The 22,210-nt window shown below is 41.3% G+C and overlaps 2 protein-coding genes across 3 annotated transcripts in view; one reads left to right on the top strand and one right to left on the bottom strand.

Annotated features, from left to right (window-relative positions):
- The window catches only part of LOC141259001 (galactose-3-O-sulfotransferase 2-like), a 97,162-nt gene extending 89,792 nt beyond the window's left edge, over positions 1 to 7,370 (top strand). For both annotated transcript variants that reach the window (XM_073674369.1, XM_073674368.1), the window contains one exon: positions 3,705 to 7,370. In XM_073674369.1, coding sequence (XP_073530470.1) covers positions 3,705 to 4,583 — 879 coding nt within the window. In that variant the 3' untranslated portion in view covers positions 4,584 to 7,370. The remainder of the gene's footprint in view (positions 1 to 3,704) is intronic.
- A 3,753-nt stretch (positions 7,371 to 11,123) lies between these two features.
- Positions 11,124 to 21,866, bottom strand: LOC141259000 (aquaporin-12-like). Its single transcript, XM_073674367.1, has 3 exons — positions 21,188 to 21,866; positions 14,171 to 14,287; positions 11,124 to 12,234 (listed from the first exon to the last, which is right to left on the bottom strand). The coding sequence occupies exons 1-3, from the start codon at positions 21,792 to 21,794 to the stop codon at positions 12,029 to 12,031; spliced, it is 930 nt and encodes a 309-aa protein (XP_073530468.1). The 5' UTR covers positions 21,795 to 21,866; the 3' UTR covers positions 11,124 to 12,028.
- Positions 21,867 to 22,210: the final 344 nt, after the last annotated feature.

Here is a 22,210-nt window from a genome sequence, read left to right as displayed (position 1 = left end):
ATAATGGTGTGCTTGGTTTTAACATAACTTTATTCTTTCATGAGTTTTTTACAAGTTTATGACCACTTATAAAATGAGTTCAAAGTGCTGCCCATTGTGTTGTATTGTCAATGCAACCTTCTTCTCCCACTCTGACACACAGATAGCAACACCGCAGAAGAAATGCTAGTACAGGCTTCCAGTATCCATTGTTTCAGATGCTGCATATCTCGTATCTTGATGGTATGGTGTGGTATATGGGGTACAAAGATAGTGGGGCCATTCTTCATCAATGGAAACCTCAATGCCACTGGATATGTGAAATTGCTACATGATGATGTGTTGCCCTCTTTATACACTGAAGATGGCACATTCCCTGAGTTTTTCCAACAAGATGGTGCACCACCACATTATGGGTGTCAGGTCCGAGCATTCGTACATGAACAGGTTCCTGGAAAGTGGACTGGTCATCGTGGGCCAGTTGAATGGCCACCAAGGTCTCCCGATCTGACCCCCCTAGACTTTTATCTGTTGGGTCATCTGAAGGCAATTGTCTATGCTGTGAAGATAGGAGATGTGCAGCATCTGAACTAATGGATACTGGAAGCCTGTGCTAGCATTTCTTCTGCTTAGCCCCAAATTTTGCATTTTCACTAGGGTAACAAGAAAAATTGCACCATACAATTTGTTGTGCAATTTCTTCTGAGTAAACAAATACCCAATATGTGAAGGAAAACTACTGTTTTGGCGCACAGAAGGGCTTAGAACTAAATAAGCACCATTTGACTTCTTGATTGTAAAATTTGCTGGAATAATTATTGGACGCCATGTCACGTTTGGAGAGCCCCTGATGTACCTAAACAGTGGAAACCCCCACAAGTGACTCCATTTTGGAAACTAGACTTGTATAGATGTGTGGTGACCACCTTCAACGCCCAGGGCTCAGAAGGGAAGGAGCACTGTGTGACTTTTTGAACGCAAAATTGGCTGGAATCGAGAGCGGATGCCATGTCCCATTTGGAGAGCCCCTGATGTGCCTAAACAGTGGAAACTCCCACAAGTGACCTCATTTTGGAAACTACACCCCTCAAGGATTTTATCAAGGGGTATAGTAAACATTTTGAACCCAGAGGTATGACACAGAATTTGATAACATTAGGTCATCATATTGAATATGTTGTCATTAGTTTTGAGCGCAATTGCATCGTGTACTCGGGTATGCATCAAGTATCGCGAGTACTCGAGTGATATGCTCGAGTCTCCGCCCCGCATGTTTCATAGTTGTTAGACATCCAAAAATACATGCGGGTATTGCACGTGTATTGCAGGCAATCCCCGCTTGTTTTTTTTTGGCTGTATAACAGCCGCAAAACATATGGGTCAGAGACTCGAGCATGTCACTCAAGGACCTGTGATACTCAGTGTATACACGAGCATCCAATGCAAACTCAAGTAGCGAGCACATGCGCTCAACACTAGTCGCCATATCATCATTTTTTTTCTTTACTTTTGATATAATCTCAACCCCAACACAACCCTAACCCTAATGCAACCCTAACCCGAACACAACGCTAACCCTAACACAACCCTAATGCTACCACAACCCTAACACAACCCTAACCCTATCCCATGGGATCCATTCACTTTAATGAGGCAGTGGTATAAGTGATTAGACTACTTTATTCTTCGGTTGGTGCGATTACTGTGATTCCAGATTTATATCAGGTTTTTATGATTGGCAGCTGTCACACAGTAAAAGGCACTTTTTGAAAACAAGTTTTGCATTGCCATATTTTGATACATATAATTTTCCCATTTTTCTGCCAACGGTCATGTGACAGCTTGTTTTTTTTGCGGGACGAGTTGACGTTTTTATTGGTACCATTTTCGGGAAAATTACATTTTTTGATCGCTTTCTATTCTGTTTTTTGAGAGGCAAAATAAACAAAAAACAGCAATTCAGGAATTGTTTTTTGGAGATTTGGAGTATGCTTTCCACGTGTGGCAAAATTGATAAGGCAGCTTTATTCTTCGGGACAGTACGATTACAGTAATACATTTATATCGATTTTATATGTTTTGGCGCTTTTACACAAAAACTATTTTATTAAAAATAATTGTTTTTGCATCGCTCTATTCTGAAAGCTGTAACTTTTTTATTTTTCTGCTGACGGAGCTGTATGATGGCTTTTTTTTTGTGGGACAAGGACATTTTCAGTGGTACCATATTTTTTACGTGCATCTTTTTGATCGCGTTTTATTCCATTTTTTGTTCTGCAGTATCATGATAAAGCATAGTTTTTGCCTTGTTTTTCATTTATTTTTTTTACGGTGTTCACTGAAGGAGTTAGCTAGTGGGACAGTTTTATAGGTCGGGTCATTACATTTTTTCCATTTTTTTGTTCTTTATTTTGTGATTATTATTTTTTTTTTTTTGCAATTTGTATTGACTCTTTATACTTTTTCGCATTTTGCCAGTATGGGACATCAACTTTACACAGTGAGATCAGTGATCTGATACTCTGCAGTGCATCTGCACTGGAGAGCATCAGATCAGCGTCTGACAGGCAGGAAGGAGGCATCTCAGCTCCTGCTCTCTGAGCTCTGTTGGAAAGCAATACCAGGTGACTACGGGATGAAGCTGCTTGAAAGAATGTCAAGGGTGTGTAAAGTGTTCATCAGAGCTTGCCTGCAACACATGTGATGTGAAACTGCAAATGCCACTATGCATATGGCACAGTTCTGCTTGTGTCACCTCTGCTGAGCTAAGTTATTACAAGCTCCATTGTGGAGGACTGCAGGACAGCGGAGCTCTGCTGAAAAATAGCTAACAGAGCAATGATGCAAAACACACAGGCACTTATACTAATGTAGCTGGGAGAAGATAAGATTGGGCAGGCAGATTTGTTTTACAGGAGCATGCAGTGCACATACAAATAAAGTGAATATTACACTTAGAATAGTTTGATAACATGACAAACATTGGTGTTGGATGCAGCCGAGAGGTGAGCCTAGTCACTAACACCCTGGAGAGGGAGGGAGGGGTTTGCAGTACTGAGGAGAAGCAGGGTTGTGCTGGAAAATGTTAGCTTTAGCAGTGTAGGAATAGGACCATCCCTTCTGCTATGTGAAGCTGGATGGACAGAGGGGCAGATAAAGATGAAAAAAACAAAAAGGTACAAGAAAGAAATGTTATGTTAGGCTTAGTCTGTATATTAACAATAGCTATGCATTTATTGTAATTAATACTAATTAACAGTGATAAATATTGGAATTTACAAATAATGAATATGTGCAGAACGAATGCAGGGGGAAAGAGTAGAAAATCGGTGCAGCTTCAGACAATAGTGAATACGGAGTGATGTCTGAGAAGAGGGTTGTTGTTTTGGGCACATCTTCTGCACAAACCTGTTACTTACAGTAGTTTGGTTATGATGAACTTTGGAAACTCACATTTCAGGTTTATTTAGTACCTATAAACATTGGAATTAATTCAAGAGACAATTAATTGGCAGAAGAAAAACTGAGCTATCATTTATAAAACTCCACTCTGTTTTATTCCAATTTGGGTCTTATGCCAGTTCATTCCTATTCTTACCAACAAATCGTGGTTTAGGTAATTGCCTTCACAAGGGGAACGTACCACCCCATATGGTTACACCCTATAGAGTTTCTACCTATATCAATTTGATCTCTACTGATCTCTATTGTTCAATTTATTACAGGTGGAAAAGGTGATGCCCATGGACACTTTTTATTTCACCTTAATGAGAAATCCTGTGTCTCTCATGGAGTCATCATTTTCGTATTACAAGGATTTAGACATTTTTGTTAAAGCTAACAGCTTAGAAGAATACTTGAATAATCCTTACAATTATTACAACCAAACAAGTATAAACAGCGGTTATGGCAAAAACCTTATGGCCTTTGATCTTGGTCTTGACCAACACGGGCCTGAAACTCCTAAACACTTCAAGCTGGCCCAAACAACTGTAGAAATCATGTTTAACTTGGTCTTGATCACAGATTACTTTGATGAATCATTGATTCTTTTGAAGGATGCCCTTTGTTGGAGCTTTGATGATGTATTGTCTTTTCCTCTAAATAGCAGGAATGTCTCCAACCGAAAAGTCCTTTCTGAAAAGACTCAACATAAAATTAAAACTTGGAACCAGCTTGATTGGCAGCTTTATGTTTACTTCAATAAGTCTTTTTGGGAAAAGGTAGACAAATTTGGGCAAGATCGGATGCAACGTGAGGTGCAGGAACTTCAGAGGAGGAGGGCAGCACAATCTGAGATCTGTCTACAAGATCAAGCAGACCCAGCAAAAATGAAAGACAACTTCCTACGACCATTTCAGATAGGAATACATAAAATCCTTGGTTACAATCTGAAGCCAGGACTCAAAAAGGATGAGCAACGTCTATGTCGCCAGCTGGTCACCCCAGAAATTCAGTATACAGAACTATTGTTTTTCAAGCAAAATAGGCAAGGGACAATTAAAGGGAAAAAGATTTCCCAACAAAAACATCGCATACGCATACGAAATCAAAAGTCCGAACATTGGGCTGTAAACAGGAACAAGATGTGGCAAAGACTCTAAAACCTGACACATGTTGTAGTCATTGACAGTAACGGCTTTAATTTTTAAGACTGCACTAAAAGGGTATTTTTATCACCCATCCACAAAGGTGATAAATGTTAGATCAATAATGGTTTCAACCACACAGACATTCATTAATCGCCAAATTGGGGTAAACTGGTCCTCTATTCCTCTTAAGAGCAGACCGCTTCTACGAGAAGCTAGTGGTCAAGCATGCTCTATGCCAATACATTCAAACTCTGTGGCACTGAAGAAAAACAACTAGGCACAGCAAGTGAGCAACAATTGAGGACCAGTCACACTGTACTGTTTGATTTCATTTTTTTTTTCATATTGTTTTCTTTGTTGTGTAAAAACGTTAGCGCTCAACACAGTAGATAAAAGTCATCCAACCCTGCAGATTTCAATGGACCTTGCCAACCATCTGATATGTGTCAAGATCCCCAGTTCTTCTCTAACAGAATATGATGTAGCAGTTGAAGTTTCAGCACTTGATCCTTTTGTTTTCAGGGCAGATAAGTGGCTGTGAGTGGTGGCTTTATGTTTCTCTTTTTTTTTTTATTAATTTCAAGCTTTAGCTGAGGCTTCGTGCACAGGATTATGCACCCCATGTAATACAATGTACAATAAGGGACTATACAACAGGCAAAAATGTTCTCAGTGTGGGGCTGTATTCCACAGCTTTTACTTCATCAATGAAGCATGAGAATTAATTTTTCTAGGGACAGTATGGTGTTGTATGAAGAATGATGCACTTTTTATGACCATTCTGTATAACAAAATCTGCATGTACTGCTGCATGAAAACAAGGCGAAATACATTACCCACTGTATTCAGGAGTTGTTTAGTATCTATAATATAACGAGAGATGCGTGTCTCTGTCTGAAGCCTTTATAGACTGCACAAGCGCGACACGCCTGCACAGTCTGGCTCCAGACAGAAGAACGCATGGAGCCGTTAGAGGTCAGAGGAGAGTATGACGCCAGAGATCGCGGTATGCGTAGGCACTGAACGCATACCGCGATCTCCGGCGCCATACTTACATACTTACCTGACCGGGAGGAGCATTGCCGCGGCGCTTCTCTTCGCCGGAGACCGGGGCAGGAGTGAGGGTCGGAATCGGTGCATACGCATAGCGCTATCTGGCGCCATTTTACTGATGACATATTTGCAGTGTCTTCAGCAAAATGGCGCCAGAAAGTACGGTATGGGCCCGCACTCCCCCCCCCCCCCCCCATGCTAGCCTCCGGCAAAACAGGGAATGCCATACATACCAGGATAGGGATAAGGCGTACCATGCATACCAGGATGAGGGATGGGTTCCATGCATACCAGGATTGGGGGGATGAGTGGTGCCATGCATATCAGGATGAGGGATTGGGTACCATACATACCAGGATTGGGATGAGGGGTGCAATGCATACCAGATTTGGAATGAAGGATGCCATACATACCAGGATTGGGGATTAGGGGTGCCATGCATAGCAGGATTGGGGATGAGGGGTACCATACATACCAGGATTGGGGATGAGGGGTGCCATGCATAGCAGGATTGGGGATGAGGGGTGCCATGCATAGCAGGATTGGGGATGAGGGGTGCCATGCATAGCAGAATTGGGGATGAGGGGTGCCATGCATAGCAGGATTGGGGATGAGGGGTGCCATGCATAGCAGAATTGGGGATGAGGGGTACCATACATACCAGGATTGGGGATGAGGGGTGCCATGCATGCCAGTATTGGGGATGAGGGGTGCCATGCATGTCAGGATTGGGGATGAGGGGGCCATGCATACCAGGATAGGGATGTGGGGCAACCATGCATACCAGGATTTGGATGAGGGGTGCCATGCATACCAGGATTGGGTATGAGGGAGCCATGCATAACAGGATGAGGGGTGCCATGCATACCAGGACTGGGGGTGAGGGGTGCCATGCATACCGGGATTGGGGGTGAAAGGTGCCATGCATACCAGGATTGGGGATGAGGGGTGCCATGCATACAAGGATTGGGGATGAGGGGTGCCATGCATACCAGGATAGGATGATGGGGACAGGATGGGGGCAGCACATACCAGCATGGGAGACCATATACCAATAAAAATGCTCACCACCCAGGCATAGAACGGGTTCAATAGCTAGTGGTACATATAATTTGGCTTTTTGTCTTAAAAAAAAACTGCATCAATATGCAAAATTTGAACAGGGCCTGTGGTTGGCAACATCACAGTTGTGGTTATTTTCTTTCTAGTCAGAGTCTAAATAATCTTCAGTTTAGTAAAAAAAAGGTATATTTTTTTCAAATGACACATAAGATATAGCTCTGTATGGATCAATTTTGCACCATTTTGTTGGTCACTGGGACAGCTCCTCTTTTTATGCTTTACTGACATCATGGTGGTGGCTCCTGTCCTGACACACCCGGCACATCCATGCAGGGACTGTCACTGATTGCAACCATGCAATGATGAATCCGGATTATTCAGGGTAAACTGGTTTGTAGCTGGAAGTGGCTTCCTTGGATCGCTGTTTCAGATTTATTTAGAAAAAGGGGTAGACATCATAAGATAACCATCTTATGCACAGGTCCAACTAGAGGTTTGTATCTGTAAATTGTGTTGGTTTCCAGTTTTCTACATTACTGGGAACCAAGCAAAAATCAAAATATTTAAGAGTCTACTAAAATGGCTCATCAGCAGTGTTGAGCATTCCGATACTGAAATATCGGGTATCTACCGATATTCGCGGTATCGGAGTTTCGATACTGAGTTCCAATACTTTTAGAATATCGAATACCGGAATCGGAAGTGCCCAAAATGCCTGCGCTCTGAAGGATGACAAGCTGGATGGCAGCGCTCAGCTTACTGTACTTGTCATTTAGTGTTAAAGGATTTATTAAAAAAGATAATAGTGCTTTCATGCACCGTCTCTTTAAAAAAGCCGGCCGGCAATTCAGCAGCGGTACCCGACAATTTATAACAGACAGAATAGAGCTTCACACATAGATTAGATAGATAGAAACATGTCAGTCACATATATATGAAGTACAGTGACAGTGTTGCTTACTGTACTTGTCATTTACTGCAAAGGATTTATTAAAAAAAATAATAGTGTTTTCATGCACCGTCTCTTTAAAAAAGCCGGCCGGCAATTCAGCATCTGTACCCGACAATTTATAACAGACAGAATAGAGAATCACACATAGATTAGATAGATAGAAACATGTCAGTCACATATATAAGAAGTACAGTGATAGTGTTGATTACTGTACTTGTCATTTAGTGTTAAAATAAAGGATTTATTTTAAAAAAAAATTGGCGTGGAGTTCCCCGTAATTTTAGGCTCTAGCAGAGGTTAAGCAGACTGGTGGGGCAGATGTTTGAAGCCTGGGAAGGGGGTAATACCCACGGAGCTTCCCAGGCTACTAATATCAGCCCCAAGCTGAATACCTAGCCTTTACTAGCTATTAAAATGGGGGACCCCCCCAAAAACATGACGTGGGGTCCCCCCTATTTTAATAGCTAGCAAAGGCTAGGCAGACAGCTTGGGACTGATATTAATAGCCCAGGAAGGGTGCCATGAATATTGGCCCCCTCCCAGGCTAGAAACACCAGCCGTCAGCCGCCCCAGAAATGGCGCATCCATAGGATGCGCCAATTCTGGCACATAGCCTCGCTCTTCCCACTGCCCTGTAGCGGTGGCAGTGGGGTAATAGGGTTGGGGTTGATGTCAGCTTATAATGCCAGCTGACATCAAGCCCAGGTTAGTAATGGAGAGGCGTCTATAAGACACTCCCATTACTAACCCCATAGTCAAAGTTAAACAAAAAACCACAAACACCCAGAATAAAGTCCTTTAATTGAAATAAAGACACAATTCTTTATTGTTCTAAATTAAACCATACTTACCATCACGCCCATTCCAGCTGAAGCCAATGTCTTCTGCAATAAAAGTAAAATAATAAAGCAACATCATCCTTACCTTTCCATGGTTCCCACGACAGCTTCAGCTCTGCTACATTCACATGACATCCTATGGATGCGCCATTTCTGGGGTGGCTGACGGCTGGTGTTTCTAGCCTGGGAGGGGGCCAATATTCATGGCACCCTTCCTGGGCTATTAATATCAGTCCCCAGCTGTCTGCCTAGCCTTTGCTAGCTATTAAAATAGGGGGGACCCCACGTCATTTTTTTCGGGGTCCCCCATTTTAATAGCTAGTAAAGGCTAGGTATTCAGCTGGGGGCTGATATTAGTAGCCTGGGAAGCTCCGTGGGTATTAACCCCTTCTCAGGCTTCAAACATCTGCCCCAGCTGTCTGCTTAACCTCCGCTAGAGCCTAAAATTATGGGGAACCCGACGCCAATTTTTTTTTAATAAATAATTTATTTTAACACTAAATGACAAGAACAATAACCAACACTATCACTGTACTTCTTATATATGTGACTGACATATTTCTATCTATCTAATCTATGTGTGATTCTCTATTCTTTCTATTCCAAATTGTCGGGTACCGCTGCTGAATTGCCGGCCGGCTTTTTTAAAGAGACGGTGCATGAAAACACTAAAAGGAAAGAAAGGGTTTATTTTTATTCCGATATTTGTGTCCCATGGACTTGCATTGGTTTCCGGTATCGGAATCGGCGATATCCGATACTTTTTGGGTATCGGTCCGATCCAATCCGATCCGATATTTCCCGATATCGGAAGGTATCGCTCAACACTACTCATCAGTTACGAGGAGTTTCTTTTCAAATGGCAACTGAAGTGGTGATGTATAGAGATGAATGAATTTTATTGAATACTCCTTGAATTTTACAAACATTTGTATTTTCCAGAACACTAATTTTTTGTAATTGACTCCTCGCAAATGGCGGCCAGATGCTGCCACTATTTTGCTGAAGCATAGAGGGCCATGAAACAGAGAAATAAAATCTTAATACCTCACCACTTCTCTTACCCGCCACCCCCTCAGCTTGCCATCTTGACCTCTGTACCTCTTCATTTTCCCTTCCCAATCACATGCATCCCCATTTCGACCTCTTCACTCCGGGCCGTGGCTTCCAGCTCACCTAGGCCTCTGACATCACTTTATGCTGGGCTGTCACGTTGGACATCGTGAAGTCACAACTTTATGGCGAGCATCACCCAAGTAACAGAGTGTCGCGCAATGACGTCTGAAACTTACTTGAAGCCAGGTGCTGGAGTGAAGAGTTTGAAGAGAATGCGTGCAACGGGGTAAGGGGAAAAGAAGAGGCCCAGAGTGGGCTGCGGGGATGGCAGGTTCAGCAGTAAGGTGAAAATATTATTTTTTTACACTGTTTATTATGATCTAGGTTTCTAAGTATGGAGACACCCCACAATATAATAAGGAAGGCTCAATTGGCAGAGAATAATTTTGCTGCGAATAGAATTTCCTGGTAAAATCAACAACATTTTGTGAATTTGAATCTTCGGAGATTCGATCATTTCAAGCCACATGACCAGAAAAGTATAAATCACGAGTTGATCACCAAATTAAAGACTCCATTTTTCTTAACCCCTTTGCGACTTTGGGTTTTTCTGTTTTTGCGTTTTCGTAGCAGAAATACTCACTTGTTATGAGCGCCGACTGCCGAGCAGTGCTCATAGCATCCCAGCAATGACAACCACAGGGGTCTCCTGCAGACCCCGGGTTCTCATGCCAACCCATCGGCAACACGCGGTCATGTGACGTGCTTCCGGAGCAGCCATGTTAAATGCCGCTGTCTGAGTTTGACAGCAGCATTTAACATGTTAACAACCGCAGGTAGATCGCGATTCAACCCGCAGCTGTTAGGGGCTTATGATAGCTGATCAGATCAGCTGTCATGTGCCCGGAAAAGTGTGGACTCCAGCAATGAGAGGGGGAGGTGATCTAGGACGTACTCATATGTCCAAGGTCTTAAGTGGTTGCCCCACTAACAAAGTATCCTTTAATCAATAGATCTTGGAATAATAATAACTTCCACAATTAGATGTTTAAATAAAATGTTCCTGTGCTGAGATAATCTTATAAATGTGCCCCTGCTGTGTACTGTGTAATGGCTGTGTCTGACCGTACAGGAACATGGTCTGATCATACCACATCTCCTGGGCAGAGGAGGACGCAAAAGAGTATACAGACATTACAGCAGGGGATCACAGCTGATTCTTTCTGTAAAGAAAAACATTTCCCTCCTTGTTTGAAAACTTGATTTACTTCACAGAAAGAACCATTTGTGATCCTGTGCTGTCCTGTCTGTATACTCTTTTCCTTCCTCCCCTGCCCAGGAGATGTGGTAACTTATTTTTAAGATCTATTAATTAAACTGTACTTTGTTCGTGGGACAACCGCCTAGGCATATTGGAAAATAAAGGGTCAGATTGGTTGCTTACTGTATTATCTTATGTTATAATGGAAATAATCAATGTGGAATAAAAACAATTTACAATTATGTAATCTGATTCCTTCATGATTTTTTTTTTTGAAAGTCGCACTGGATATCACATTCTTGCTCCTTTAAAAGACGATTTACAAAGAGTAGAGTATGTCATCATGTTTAATTTTCTTAATAACACATCATAAGCTATACGTAGAGTCAGGGATGAGATAAAAAAGACAACTTAGTGAGTTACAAAGATATAATATCCTTGGAGGTCTGATCAGCATGGAGCAACGGGATCAGGCAAGGGCCGCACAACAACTGTTGGCTGCCTGAGTTCTTAAATTGCAAAATTAAGGCTGGGGCTACATGGCAACTTTGGCCAAGAAACAGGTCTTGCCACAAAAGATTGTCTTGTGCCACTACTACATTGTAGCATAATGAATGTGGTGAATTGCAACCCGTAGGGTGATTTTTTTGTAATTTGTTTGTCACTGTTGTGGAACCCTCAGGATCGCCATTCACCACATTCACCTGCCTTACGCTGCAATATAGTATCGGCACATAGCGTTGTTTGGCTACGCAACTTGTGTCGCAACTAAAATCACTGTGTAGCCAAAACCTAATGCAGCCTCATTTAGGCAAAAATTGTCAGGCAAATCAATCAGTACTTTTTGATCAATGAGGAAACTTGGAAAAACTTGTGGAAGCCCTAAAGTCATTGTAGAGCCCAGATAGGCATGACTCTCGGATGACAGTCAAGTGGTATAGCTATAGAGGTGCAGAGGTATGAATGAGAAATGAAGGGGAGGAATAGCAGTCATACACTGCAATACAAAATTTGCATTGGGGTCCCAGAACTATGCAACCATCCTCATTAATTACTAGCTGTTACCTGTAGTTCACCATCCCATGAGTTTCACATCATTCACGCTGCATGAAATATTTTAGTAACTATGCACGTATACATTACTCAGAGAACTGCATTATACGTAGCTATATGAGATTTGTTCATTTTTTGAAAAATATTGTAAATTCAGATTTTCACATTCTGGTAGGATTAGCTACTCTTCTCTTCTGTGACCTTCTTCACTTTTTTTCCAGCTTTTTTTCTCCGAGCCTTTTGGTGAAGATGGGACGTTCTTTGGAACGCTAGACTGAACACTTTTTGCCTTTGGGGTTCTGAATTTGCTCTTTTGGTTGTAGAGAAGGTTCTTTTGGAAGAGACGAGGAATGTGTCCCATATACAGGAAAAGGGCCAAAACCATTCCTAGGAAAGAACCGTATAAAGAGTTTACGTAGAATATAAAGAGTGTCCGTAGGTGTCCATGACATAGTACATTGTCCATTATGGTGGCAGAAATCTTATGCTCATAAAACATCTCAAGTATAATATTCACAGAAATCAAACAGTTTAGTAAGTGTGAAAATAATCAACAAATGCTTCAAAACCAAAGATGTTATAGTAAATTTGTTAATATTATGCCATTTTTAATGTTTGAAAAGTGGTGCTGAACATAAGCTCCAGATTTATGCGACGGTGTAGGGCAACTTGTAGCGCAAAAAAATACACAATGGTGTACATAGGAATCATTGTGCCACATAGCAAAGGACCAATTTGGCCACCTTAAGGGTTCATGGATGCCTTAACAACAACCACCTATCAGGTTCCTGCGATTGTGTCATGGAGTTGTCACCATTGAATTTGAAGTCAATAGTGTACTAGCAAATACCGGCCAAATATATGCTGATCACTGCAAGTGTTTCCTCATATGTACAGTATATACAGTACATCAGACGGTATATCTCTGTATGTATGTGTATATATACAGTACAGACCAAAAGTTTGGACACACCTCATTTAAAGATTTTTCTGTATTTTCATGACTATGAAAATTGTACATTCACACTGAAGGCATCAAAACTATGAATTAACACATGTGGAATTATATACTTAACAAAAAAGTGTGAAACAACTGGAAATATGTCTTATATTCTAGGTTCTTCAAAGTGGCCACCTTTTGCTTTGATGACTGCTTTGCACACTCTTGGCGGAATTTAACTGGTTAACAGCCGCGGGTGGATCACGATTCCACCCGCGGCTGTTGCGGGCATAAGTCAGCTGTATAGATCAGCTGACATGTGCTCTGAAAGGTGTGGGCTCAGCATCAAACAGGGGGATCTCACATGGGGAGTACTATTACGCTCCACGTCAGAAAAGGGATAATTCATCTTGACTTCCAGTGGAATAATATACAAAACCCAAGATAAAAACAGAATAAGCAAATACCCTGCAGTAAATAAATAAATAGCAATAGTGAAAATAATATTGGGCACTTAGACATTATTTTGTTCAAAATTATGTTAACTAAGCTATCCCACCACGTCAAGATGACCCTATTTGGGATGGTGATAACCTTTAGTATTAAAACGTTATCATTTGTCAAGTGACGTTCATGTGGATAAGGGCTGAGACCTGACTAATGGACACCCAAGTATGGGGAACTACATGAATGTCCAGCTCAAAGAAAAGGGAGGCCACACCTATGTTTGCACAGAGTGAAAAAAAAAAAACGGAAACAAAAATCTAAAGAGATGAACTGGAATATGAGTTGGTGTGCATGCAGCGTGTAGGCGCATGTTCACACTGGCCTCTAAACAGACAAAACCCAAGATAAAAACATAATGAGAAAATACCCTGCAGTAAATAAATAGCAATAGTGCATGAAAATAATATAGGGTACTCAGTTAATATAATTTTGATCAAAAAAATGTCTAAGCCGTCCCACCACATCATGGTGACCCTATTTTAGTTTTAAAACCTTACCATTTGTCAAGTGACGTACATGTGGATAAGGGCTGAGAAGGACTGAACCCGGCTAATGTACACCCAGGCATGAGGAACTACATGAATGTAATGTCCAGCTCAAAGAAAAGAGTAGCCACACCCTTATTTGCACAGAGTGGATAGTGGAATAATATGTAGTATTCCCGGTGGTCTTGTGGTCTGTATACTAATTTCCACAGTGGACTGGCATCTTAATAAAGAATATACTCGATGATTCAACGCTTTAGCAAATGAAATCAATCTATGGCCAATATGCAATATTGGTAGCCAAATATTAAAAAAGAATTTATATGAAAATACACAATCACCAATTTCACTACGTTTCTAACCACACATAAAAAGAAAATCCTCTACTCACCAATTATAGCACCAGCAAAATAAACAATAGAATACTCCTGTAATGTCTTCCCAGGACAGTTGAAGGTCAAGGCATAGGCCAGGACTGGGTTGAAGTAAGCTGCAGTGTATGGACCACCTAAGAAAAGAATTAAACACAATGAGAAGTAAAGTATTTAAGAATAAAGCTGCCATCATTATATGAGTGGAACTGTTTGAACAATTAGATGGGTATTCCCATGACAGCTATGGGAATATCCAAGTGGGCTGAGCTACTCTGTTTCCAAAACTTCCATAGATGTGAAAAAGTTGTGGAAAAAGTAGTACAGTCGCAGAATGCTCGGCTAATTACTGTAGTTATTGCCACACAAAGACGGATACTCCCATCTCAGCCGTGAATGGCTGATGTGACCCCTTTAAAGAGTAGATCCTGTGAAAAATAGTCCTTTTTGTAATTCTAGATCCTTTGCAAAGGTGTTGCCTTCAAAGATCAGCTGATCAGGATGGCGTCATCTTCTGCCCAATTCACTAAAAGGCAGTTTATTATCAGCTATGAAAGAGATTTTATGGGGTTGCAGCCCAGTCACCAGCCAGCATCTTTGCAAGCCTGCTAGATATTAATCCTACCACTCATCTTTCCTCTCCTCTTTGCCAATATCAAACAATGCCAAGGCTGTTGTCAGTGGCGTGACTGTAGAGGCAGATAATGGTAGGAGCAAGCAAGGAGGAGTTTCATGGAGAATTTTGCTGGTATCCCAAAAGCGTTTGAGTATTGAGCCATGAGCTAGAGTCTTTATTTGGGTGTAAATAAAAATAACGCGTTTCGGGGATGGTCTGTGTCATCCTTCAGGTATATTGCGGCCTTCAGTTCCATCCTCAAAATATGTTGCTTTAATTTGCACTCTGCGTTTTCCAGGGATTTAAAATCAGGACCTCTAGTATGGAAGGCGGAAACATTAACCGTGAGCCACATGCTGCACTATTAAGTATAAAATAATTTGCAGAATGGTATTTTCTAAATGGTATTTATGCTCCTTTTCAGACATTTTGTACTGGTACATAAAGATACATCTCTGTAAACCAATACACTGCAGGTTGGAACAATAAGGAAACTAAAGATTTTTTCCCCCATAAAGATAATAAAAAATAGTGGTTTAAAAACAACTGCGGTAATCATTTTTTTGTAACATACTTTTTAAAGACAAAATGTCACAAACCAGTAAACAGTCATGTTTGGTATCTCTGTAAGCTTTGGCCTTAGGGCCTTATAAAGGTCCCATGTGAAGAGACGGACAATAAATAAAATGTTAGTTGGAGCCCAAGATCTTCAGGTTATGCTGAATTTACCCACCAACGTACATATCCTAAGAGGATTTTAATAGAATCATGGAGGTACACTTGAAAGGGAGTCTTTCACCCCCCCTAAAACTGAAAAATTTAAATTAGACATTCATATAGGAAACATAGAAGTTATAAAAACAAATCATACTGGTACTGTAGGTTTTATTCATTTTGTTTTATGAGGGTTTTTGAGCACCCTTGGTGTGGCCAAAGGCTAAAAACAGGAGAATGATGATATCAGTCTTCCACACACTGACACTGAGTGTGCCTCAGCCGCTGCAGGATTAGTAAGTGCAGGACTGGGGATTTAAATCAGGCAACTCTACAGAGCGAGTGTTCTCAATCAGCATAAGGTGAGATGATGGTAACTAAGGTAGGGAATGGTGCACTGAAGCCTCCTCATTTACATATCTAATAAAACTGTTATTATATGAAACCAAGTTACTAAAATCTACAGTTACAAGTATGATTTTTATGAGGGTTAAGACTCTTATATGAATCTCTAAATCCAGGGTGCACAACATTTTTTGATACAAGGGCCGCAATACACTTAAAGGGGTACATGAATACATCACCAGAACTACCATCAGTATATGAATACATCACTAGATCCAAGTTTTGAGTGTTTGAGAAGGATTTGGAGAGCTTATGCTCAGTTTTTGCTCCAAAAACTAAGTGTGAACATGCACTAACTTACACTGAGTTTTTGGAGCAGAAACTGTAAGTTTTGAGGATTTTTACTTTTTAACATAGCCATGAAGCACGTTTTGGATTGCTACATGTGTACAAGATCAGAACCACCATCAGTACATGAATGCAGTGCCAGAACCACAGTCAGTACATGAATGCAGCAACAGAATCACCGCCAGCACTTGAATGCAGTGCCAGAACCACCGTCTCTATATGAATAAATCATCAAGCTTAGTACAGCAATCAATTGCAAGGTCAGGTTAACCCCATATACAATTGTATAGCATGAACCTACAACTCCCAGTATGTCTTTACCAATGGTAAGGAGATACTGGGAGTTTCTGTTACCAGTCATCATCCAGCTGGCAGTATCATAAATAGACATTTAGACCCAGGTACTTTATAGGTAACATTTTCTCTGATTTAAATTGTTCCAATCCCTTTTGTCACTATGTAGCACAGACGCCATGATGAGATTTCACGGGCAGAGTTCATCTCTGCAGACTTACCGACACAGTGCCCTTAAAAATAAAAGTATCATTATACTGCCAAATAAATAAAAATATCTCCCATGCTGCTCCCATCAAATAATTGCCTGTGCTTCCTGCACAAAATATCCCCCTATATTGCCCCATTCCAAAATATTCCCCCCTGCACACGGTCCCTCTCCAAAATATTCCCCCTCCAGCACTCTGCCCTTCTCCAAAATATCCCCCAAAACAATTTCCCTTTCCAAAATATCCCCTGCACACTGCCCCTCTGCAAAATATCCCCCCACAAACATTGCCCCTTTGTAAACTATCCCCCACACTGTCCCTATGAATAAAGTACCACCGCCACCTCTAGCAAAACTGCGCCACTTTTCGCAGTTGTCACCCCCATTATGTGCCCGCACTGTAACATTAACCCCTTCATCCACAATAATGAGGCTTTTGATCTTCAGCTCCTTCATGGAGCGCTTACTATTGGCCGCGCTGTCTCTTTGCCTTTGCGGCACTTCGGGGCTCAGGTGCCGGCAGCAGTGTGATGACATCATAGCGTGCTGACCTCATCATGCTGCTGCACGTCGGGGCCAGGGCTGTCAGAGTGTGTGTGACCTTTTGATTGTCTGACAGTAACATACTTTGGGGACTCATCACCTCGTGCGTTTGATGAGTGGTAGCAGCGTGTTAAGAAATTAGGGTGTGTGGACTGTGTCGGGGTGTGAGTTATGCTCACTTTATAGCCAAAAAGAGGTTGAGAGCTGGATTGAGTAATTGGAGAAAAATTAAATCTTGCAGGTGCACTCCACGTTGCGTGCTGAGAAGTGTGTATGTGACACCTGTGGTGACATTAGTCACTGACTGAACAGATCTGCATCTGCTTTAAGGGAACATGTCACAATAATTATGCTACCCAAACCACAGGCAGGATCAGAGACCGGATCTTGTATAATAGACATGTATTCAGTTTGCTTCTTTGACAGTCTAGCTGGACTAAATGAACTCCAGGGAATGGGTCATCAGAAAATGACTTATTTTTAAAAAAATCAGATTATGTTTAAAAAATTTTTTACAAAATGTTTGGTATTTTCTTTTCCTTAGATCACAATCTGTATTTAAAAAAACAAATATAAACCTTGAAATGTTCAAGATGGCCACTAGAGCTTTTTATTTTCAGACTCCTATTTCCTGTTCTTTTAAGAAACTCACATGCACTTTAGCAGCAATAGACTGACCAGACCCTATGATTTGTCTTGAAGCATCGACTGAGCGTGTACAAAAGTGATCGTAAAGGAAGGGAGAGCGAGCGGTGGTGATAGATGGATCGTATGTTATCAGCTGTGTATAGAGGTGTCACCTGTCATAGGATTCCTGACTGTAAGGATAGTGAGTCTTCTGAAAAGACTTGAAGTAAAGAACGGAAGTATGAGTAAAGTGGTTCTTAACAGGTTATTACTAATGTAGGATTTATTTATTTTACTTGCTTATATAGCGCTATTAATTCCACAGCACTCTACAGACATAATCGGCACTGACCCCATTGGGGCTCACAATCTACATTACCTATCAGTATGTCTTTGGAGTGTGGGAGGAAACCGGAGAACCCGGAGGAAACCCAGACAAACACAGGGAGAACATGAAGGGAGTTAATCATGAAGTGATTAACAAGAGTCAGCATGGGTTTGTAACTAACAAGTCATGTCAGACTAACTTAATTTCCTTCTATGACAGAATCACTGACTGGGTGGATCAGGGAAATGCTGTAGATATAGTATATCTTGACTTCAGCAAAGTATTTGAAAAAGTATCTCACACCATCCTTATTGAAAAAATGACCAAGTATGCAATGGACCAGGCAACTGTTAGGTGGATTCATAACTGGCTTAGTGATCGGACTCAAAGGGTGGTTGTAAATGGCTTCACATCCAGCTGGATGAATGTCTCAAGTGGGGTACCACAGGGCTCCGTCCTCGGACCTGTATTGTTCAACATCTTTATCAATGATTTAGATGAAGGAATTGAGGGTAAGCTGATTAAATTTGCTGATGACACAAAGCTAGGAGGGATAGCTAATACTAGAGAAGAGAGAGAGAGGATTCAAAAAGACCTAAATAAACTGGAGCAGTGGGCAGCAACCAACAGAATGGTTTTTAACAGGGAAAAATGCAAAGTACTACATCTGGGCAATAAAAATGAAAAAAGCATATACAGAATGGGAGGAATAGAGCTAAGCAACAGTACATGTGAAAAAGACTTAGGTATACTAATAGATCATAGACTGAACATGAGTCAACAGTGTGATGCAGCAGCAAAAAAGGCAAATACAATTCTGGGATGTATTAACAGAAGCATACAGTCTAGATCACGTGAAGTCATTATCGGTCTTTACTCCTCTTTGGTCAGACCTCATCTGGAATACTGTGTACAGTTTTGGGCACCACATTTTAAAAAAGACATAGACAAACTGGAGCAAGTTCAGAGAAGAGCGACCAGAATGGTGACTGGTCTGCAAACCATGTCCTATGAGGAACGGTTGCAGGATTTGGGAATGTTTAGCTTGCAAAAAAGAAGACTGAGAGGAGACTTAATAGCTGTCTACAAATATGTCAAGGGCTGTCACATTGTAGAAGGATCATCTTTATTCTCATTTGCACAAGGAAAGACTAGAAGCAATGGGATGAAACTAAATGGGAGGGGACACAGATTAGATATTAGAAAAAACTTTTTGACAGTTAGGGTGATTAATGAGTGGAACAGGCTGCCACGAGAGGTGGTGAGTTCCCCTTCAATGGACGTCTTCAAACAGAGGCTGGACAGACATCTGTCTGAGATGATCTAGTGAATCCTGCTTTGAGCAGGGGGTTGGACCAGATGACCCAGGAGGTCCCTTCCAACTCTACCATTCTATGATTCTATGATTCTATGAACATACAAACTCCTTGCAGATGTTGTCTTTAGTGGGATTTGAACCCAGGACCCCAGCGCTGCAAGGCTGCAATGCTAACCACCGAGCCACCGTGCTGCCATAACAATCTTTCAAAAATCCAGCGTAAGTTTTCTAACAAAACCATCAGGCAGTACATATTGTGCCGCCATCAGGTGTCCTGCCTCAAAGATCCTGTTGTACTGCAACCAGGGTTATGAACCATCTAGAAATTCCAGGACAGTCCATATCAATAGGGAACTTTATTAACTTTTTCATAAAATAAATTTAAGGCATCAGTGATTTTTTTGAAGCTGAAGAAAGATTATTATGACTGTAATTGACAGTTTACAGTGAATACAGCTGACGTCTTCAGATCAGAATTTTGGCCTGTAGACATGGATCACTTATAAAGATTCATTATAGTTTTCTAATATGTTCATAAAAAGTATTGTCTATACATGACCATGATTTTTTGGTAACTTGTCCAGAAAAAGTATAAAGTCAAGTTGGCAACCCTGACTGCAACTATTCAATGAAAGACGTATACACTTAGTATTGATTTCAACGTCCTCTATAAAAATTTGTATGCAGGGAGGTTTTCCCTATAGCAGACTGCCTACATTTTATCATGCAGGGAATTTGGGGCTCTGTACCAGAAAAATCAGAACTTTGACTCCCTATAAAGATATAGATAAAAGTCATCAGAAAAGAACCTGGAATCTATATCAAACTTAAAACGCATCTTAACCCCTGAAGCAGATCACAATCCAGCTTTTGTATAATGTTCACTTTCTAATGCAAATTTCTTAGAAAGCTAGGATGTCATTCTACAACATGGTGCCAAGATATCTCATGACACCTCTTTATAAGGACAGCAACCTTCTAACAGGTTTATGCATTCACTGATTTAGGCTACTTTTCCTGTGTATGTCCAGTTAACAGCTCATCTCTTCTAAAGAGAGTGGACAAAAATTGGTGACAAGGACATTAACTATCCCCAGACGCCAAGGCTATATCTAACCAAGAGCAGAAGTGACACCAACAGCTGTTCTATAGAAAATGAGACCAAAACTGTGTTTATTTTAATAAGACAATATGTAGGAATAAGGACCTGTGATCACTGGCACTTTTCCTACACTCATTTTTCACCCCGTAGACAATATGGACTTTAGGAGGCTATACGCTGTAGATAGGTGTTGGACACCTTGTACATGTCATACTCCGCTTGGAGAGGATTGTAGTAACCCACAGACACTATTCCCAATGTCTTCTCTCACACGAGAACAGAAGTACTGTATCAGGCATTTAAACTCAACCTTCTTCATATCTTCTTCACCCCAACATCTGACAGGGGAGAGTCGGGAGACTCATACTGTTCAGATGGTCAGACGATCCTGCTGAAATTGGTCAGTTCTGCTGACATTGACATAAAGGTCCCTTGTAACCATTATGTCAGTGTATAGTCAGGTAAAGCTCAGACTATAGCATCTAAGTAGTTCCCTGTTCCAATGATAGAACCCAATCGCTCTCCAATAATCTGATGTTAAACAGTACAATAATCAAAGTAAATATATAAGTAAAGAAGTGAGTGGCGACTTACCTGCATATGCCAGTAAAGTGACAGTCAGGGCAAGTATTGGTGACCTGTAAATCAACCGTGTGCTTTGGAAGCGAAGTAGCACTATGTGATAGCAGAAGGCGCTCAGTGCTTCAACGAAAATTCCCTGAGCCACCGTGGTTTGTAAAGAGGAGCTGCAATCATCCATCATCATCATTTGGATTGTGTGAAATTCGGTCAGCTCCAGTCTCCAGTAGAGGCTGGTTAAGAATCTGGCAGCCACCATGCCTCCAATCTGAGCCACTAACTTAATTATTGTGTCTACTAATGGGCTATCTTTCAGCAAGAACTCCTGAAGAGAGACGGATGAATTGGCCGATGACCCATCAAAAGTGAATCCATGCACTAAAAACAGCAAAAAGAGAAGCGTAGACACCACATCTGGGCCAAATCCACCACCCCACATGCCAATCTCTACCAGCATGTGGACTTCCATATAGCAGGCACATAGCTGCAGAGAACTGGCAAACTCACTGACAGAGCATCCATAAATCCGGGCTGGCAGCAGTTTCTTACTTATCCAACGAATAAGTTGAGATAAGGCGATGACTGAAACAAAGAAGCCTACTACCATGTTCAGTCCGGCCATGGTGGGAGGAAGGAGGGTCAGTGATAGAGGAGACTTAGGAAGAAGTGACTCTGTACTTATACAGGTCTAGTGATGGTAAACGTGGCTCAATGCTACTAGCTGGACCAAGGACGCAGGCGGGAACCAGTGCAGCTGTGCATGCAGCACATCATAGAGCTTCTAACCGAAGTGTAACAGTAGTAAGGACACCAAGCAGAAATATAGGAATCAGCTACTTTCATGGCTTTACAGTCATCTAAAATGATCAACAATTCCAGAACTGGATCCCAAAATGAAAAATTATACACTTCAATGTAATGTAAAATCAGAAGTTTAAGCAGCAGCGAAGACCAGAATTATTTACTTTGAGAGACTTCAATATTATATTTGGCAGCACTGACCACATGTTCGAACAAAAAAAGAAAGAAATGGAACCA

This window comes from Phyllobates terribilis, unplaced genomic scaffold (assembly GCF_046119375.1).
Source record: "Phyllobates terribilis strain yellow unplaced genomic scaffold, ASM4611937v1 Scaffold_3__8_contigs__length_932513732, whole genome shotgun sequence".
Lineage (NCBI taxonomy): Eukaryota > Metazoa > Chordata > Amphibia > Anura > Dendrobatidae > Phyllobates > Phyllobates terribilis.
Note: the sequence above shows the minus strand (reverse complement) of the source record. Positions and strands in the feature narration are given on the sequence as shown.

What these genes read in the sequence shown, in the direction of transcription:
- LOC141259000 (XM_073674367.1), bottom strand. Translation starts at nt 21,794, where the DNA reads ATGGCCGGACTGAACATGGTAGTAGGCTTCTTTGTTTCAGTCATCGCC. An exon ending in CACTTTACTGGCATATGCAG is followed by an intron (nt 14,288 to 21,187) that starts GTAAGTCGCCAC and finishes TTCTTTTCTTAG; the next exon opens with GTGGTCCATACACTGCAGCT. An exon ending in TTTTGCTGGTGCTATAATTG is followed by an intron (nt 12,235 to 14,170) that starts GTGAGTAGAGGA and finishes GTTCTTTCCTAG; the next exon opens with GAATGGTTTTGGCCCTTTTC.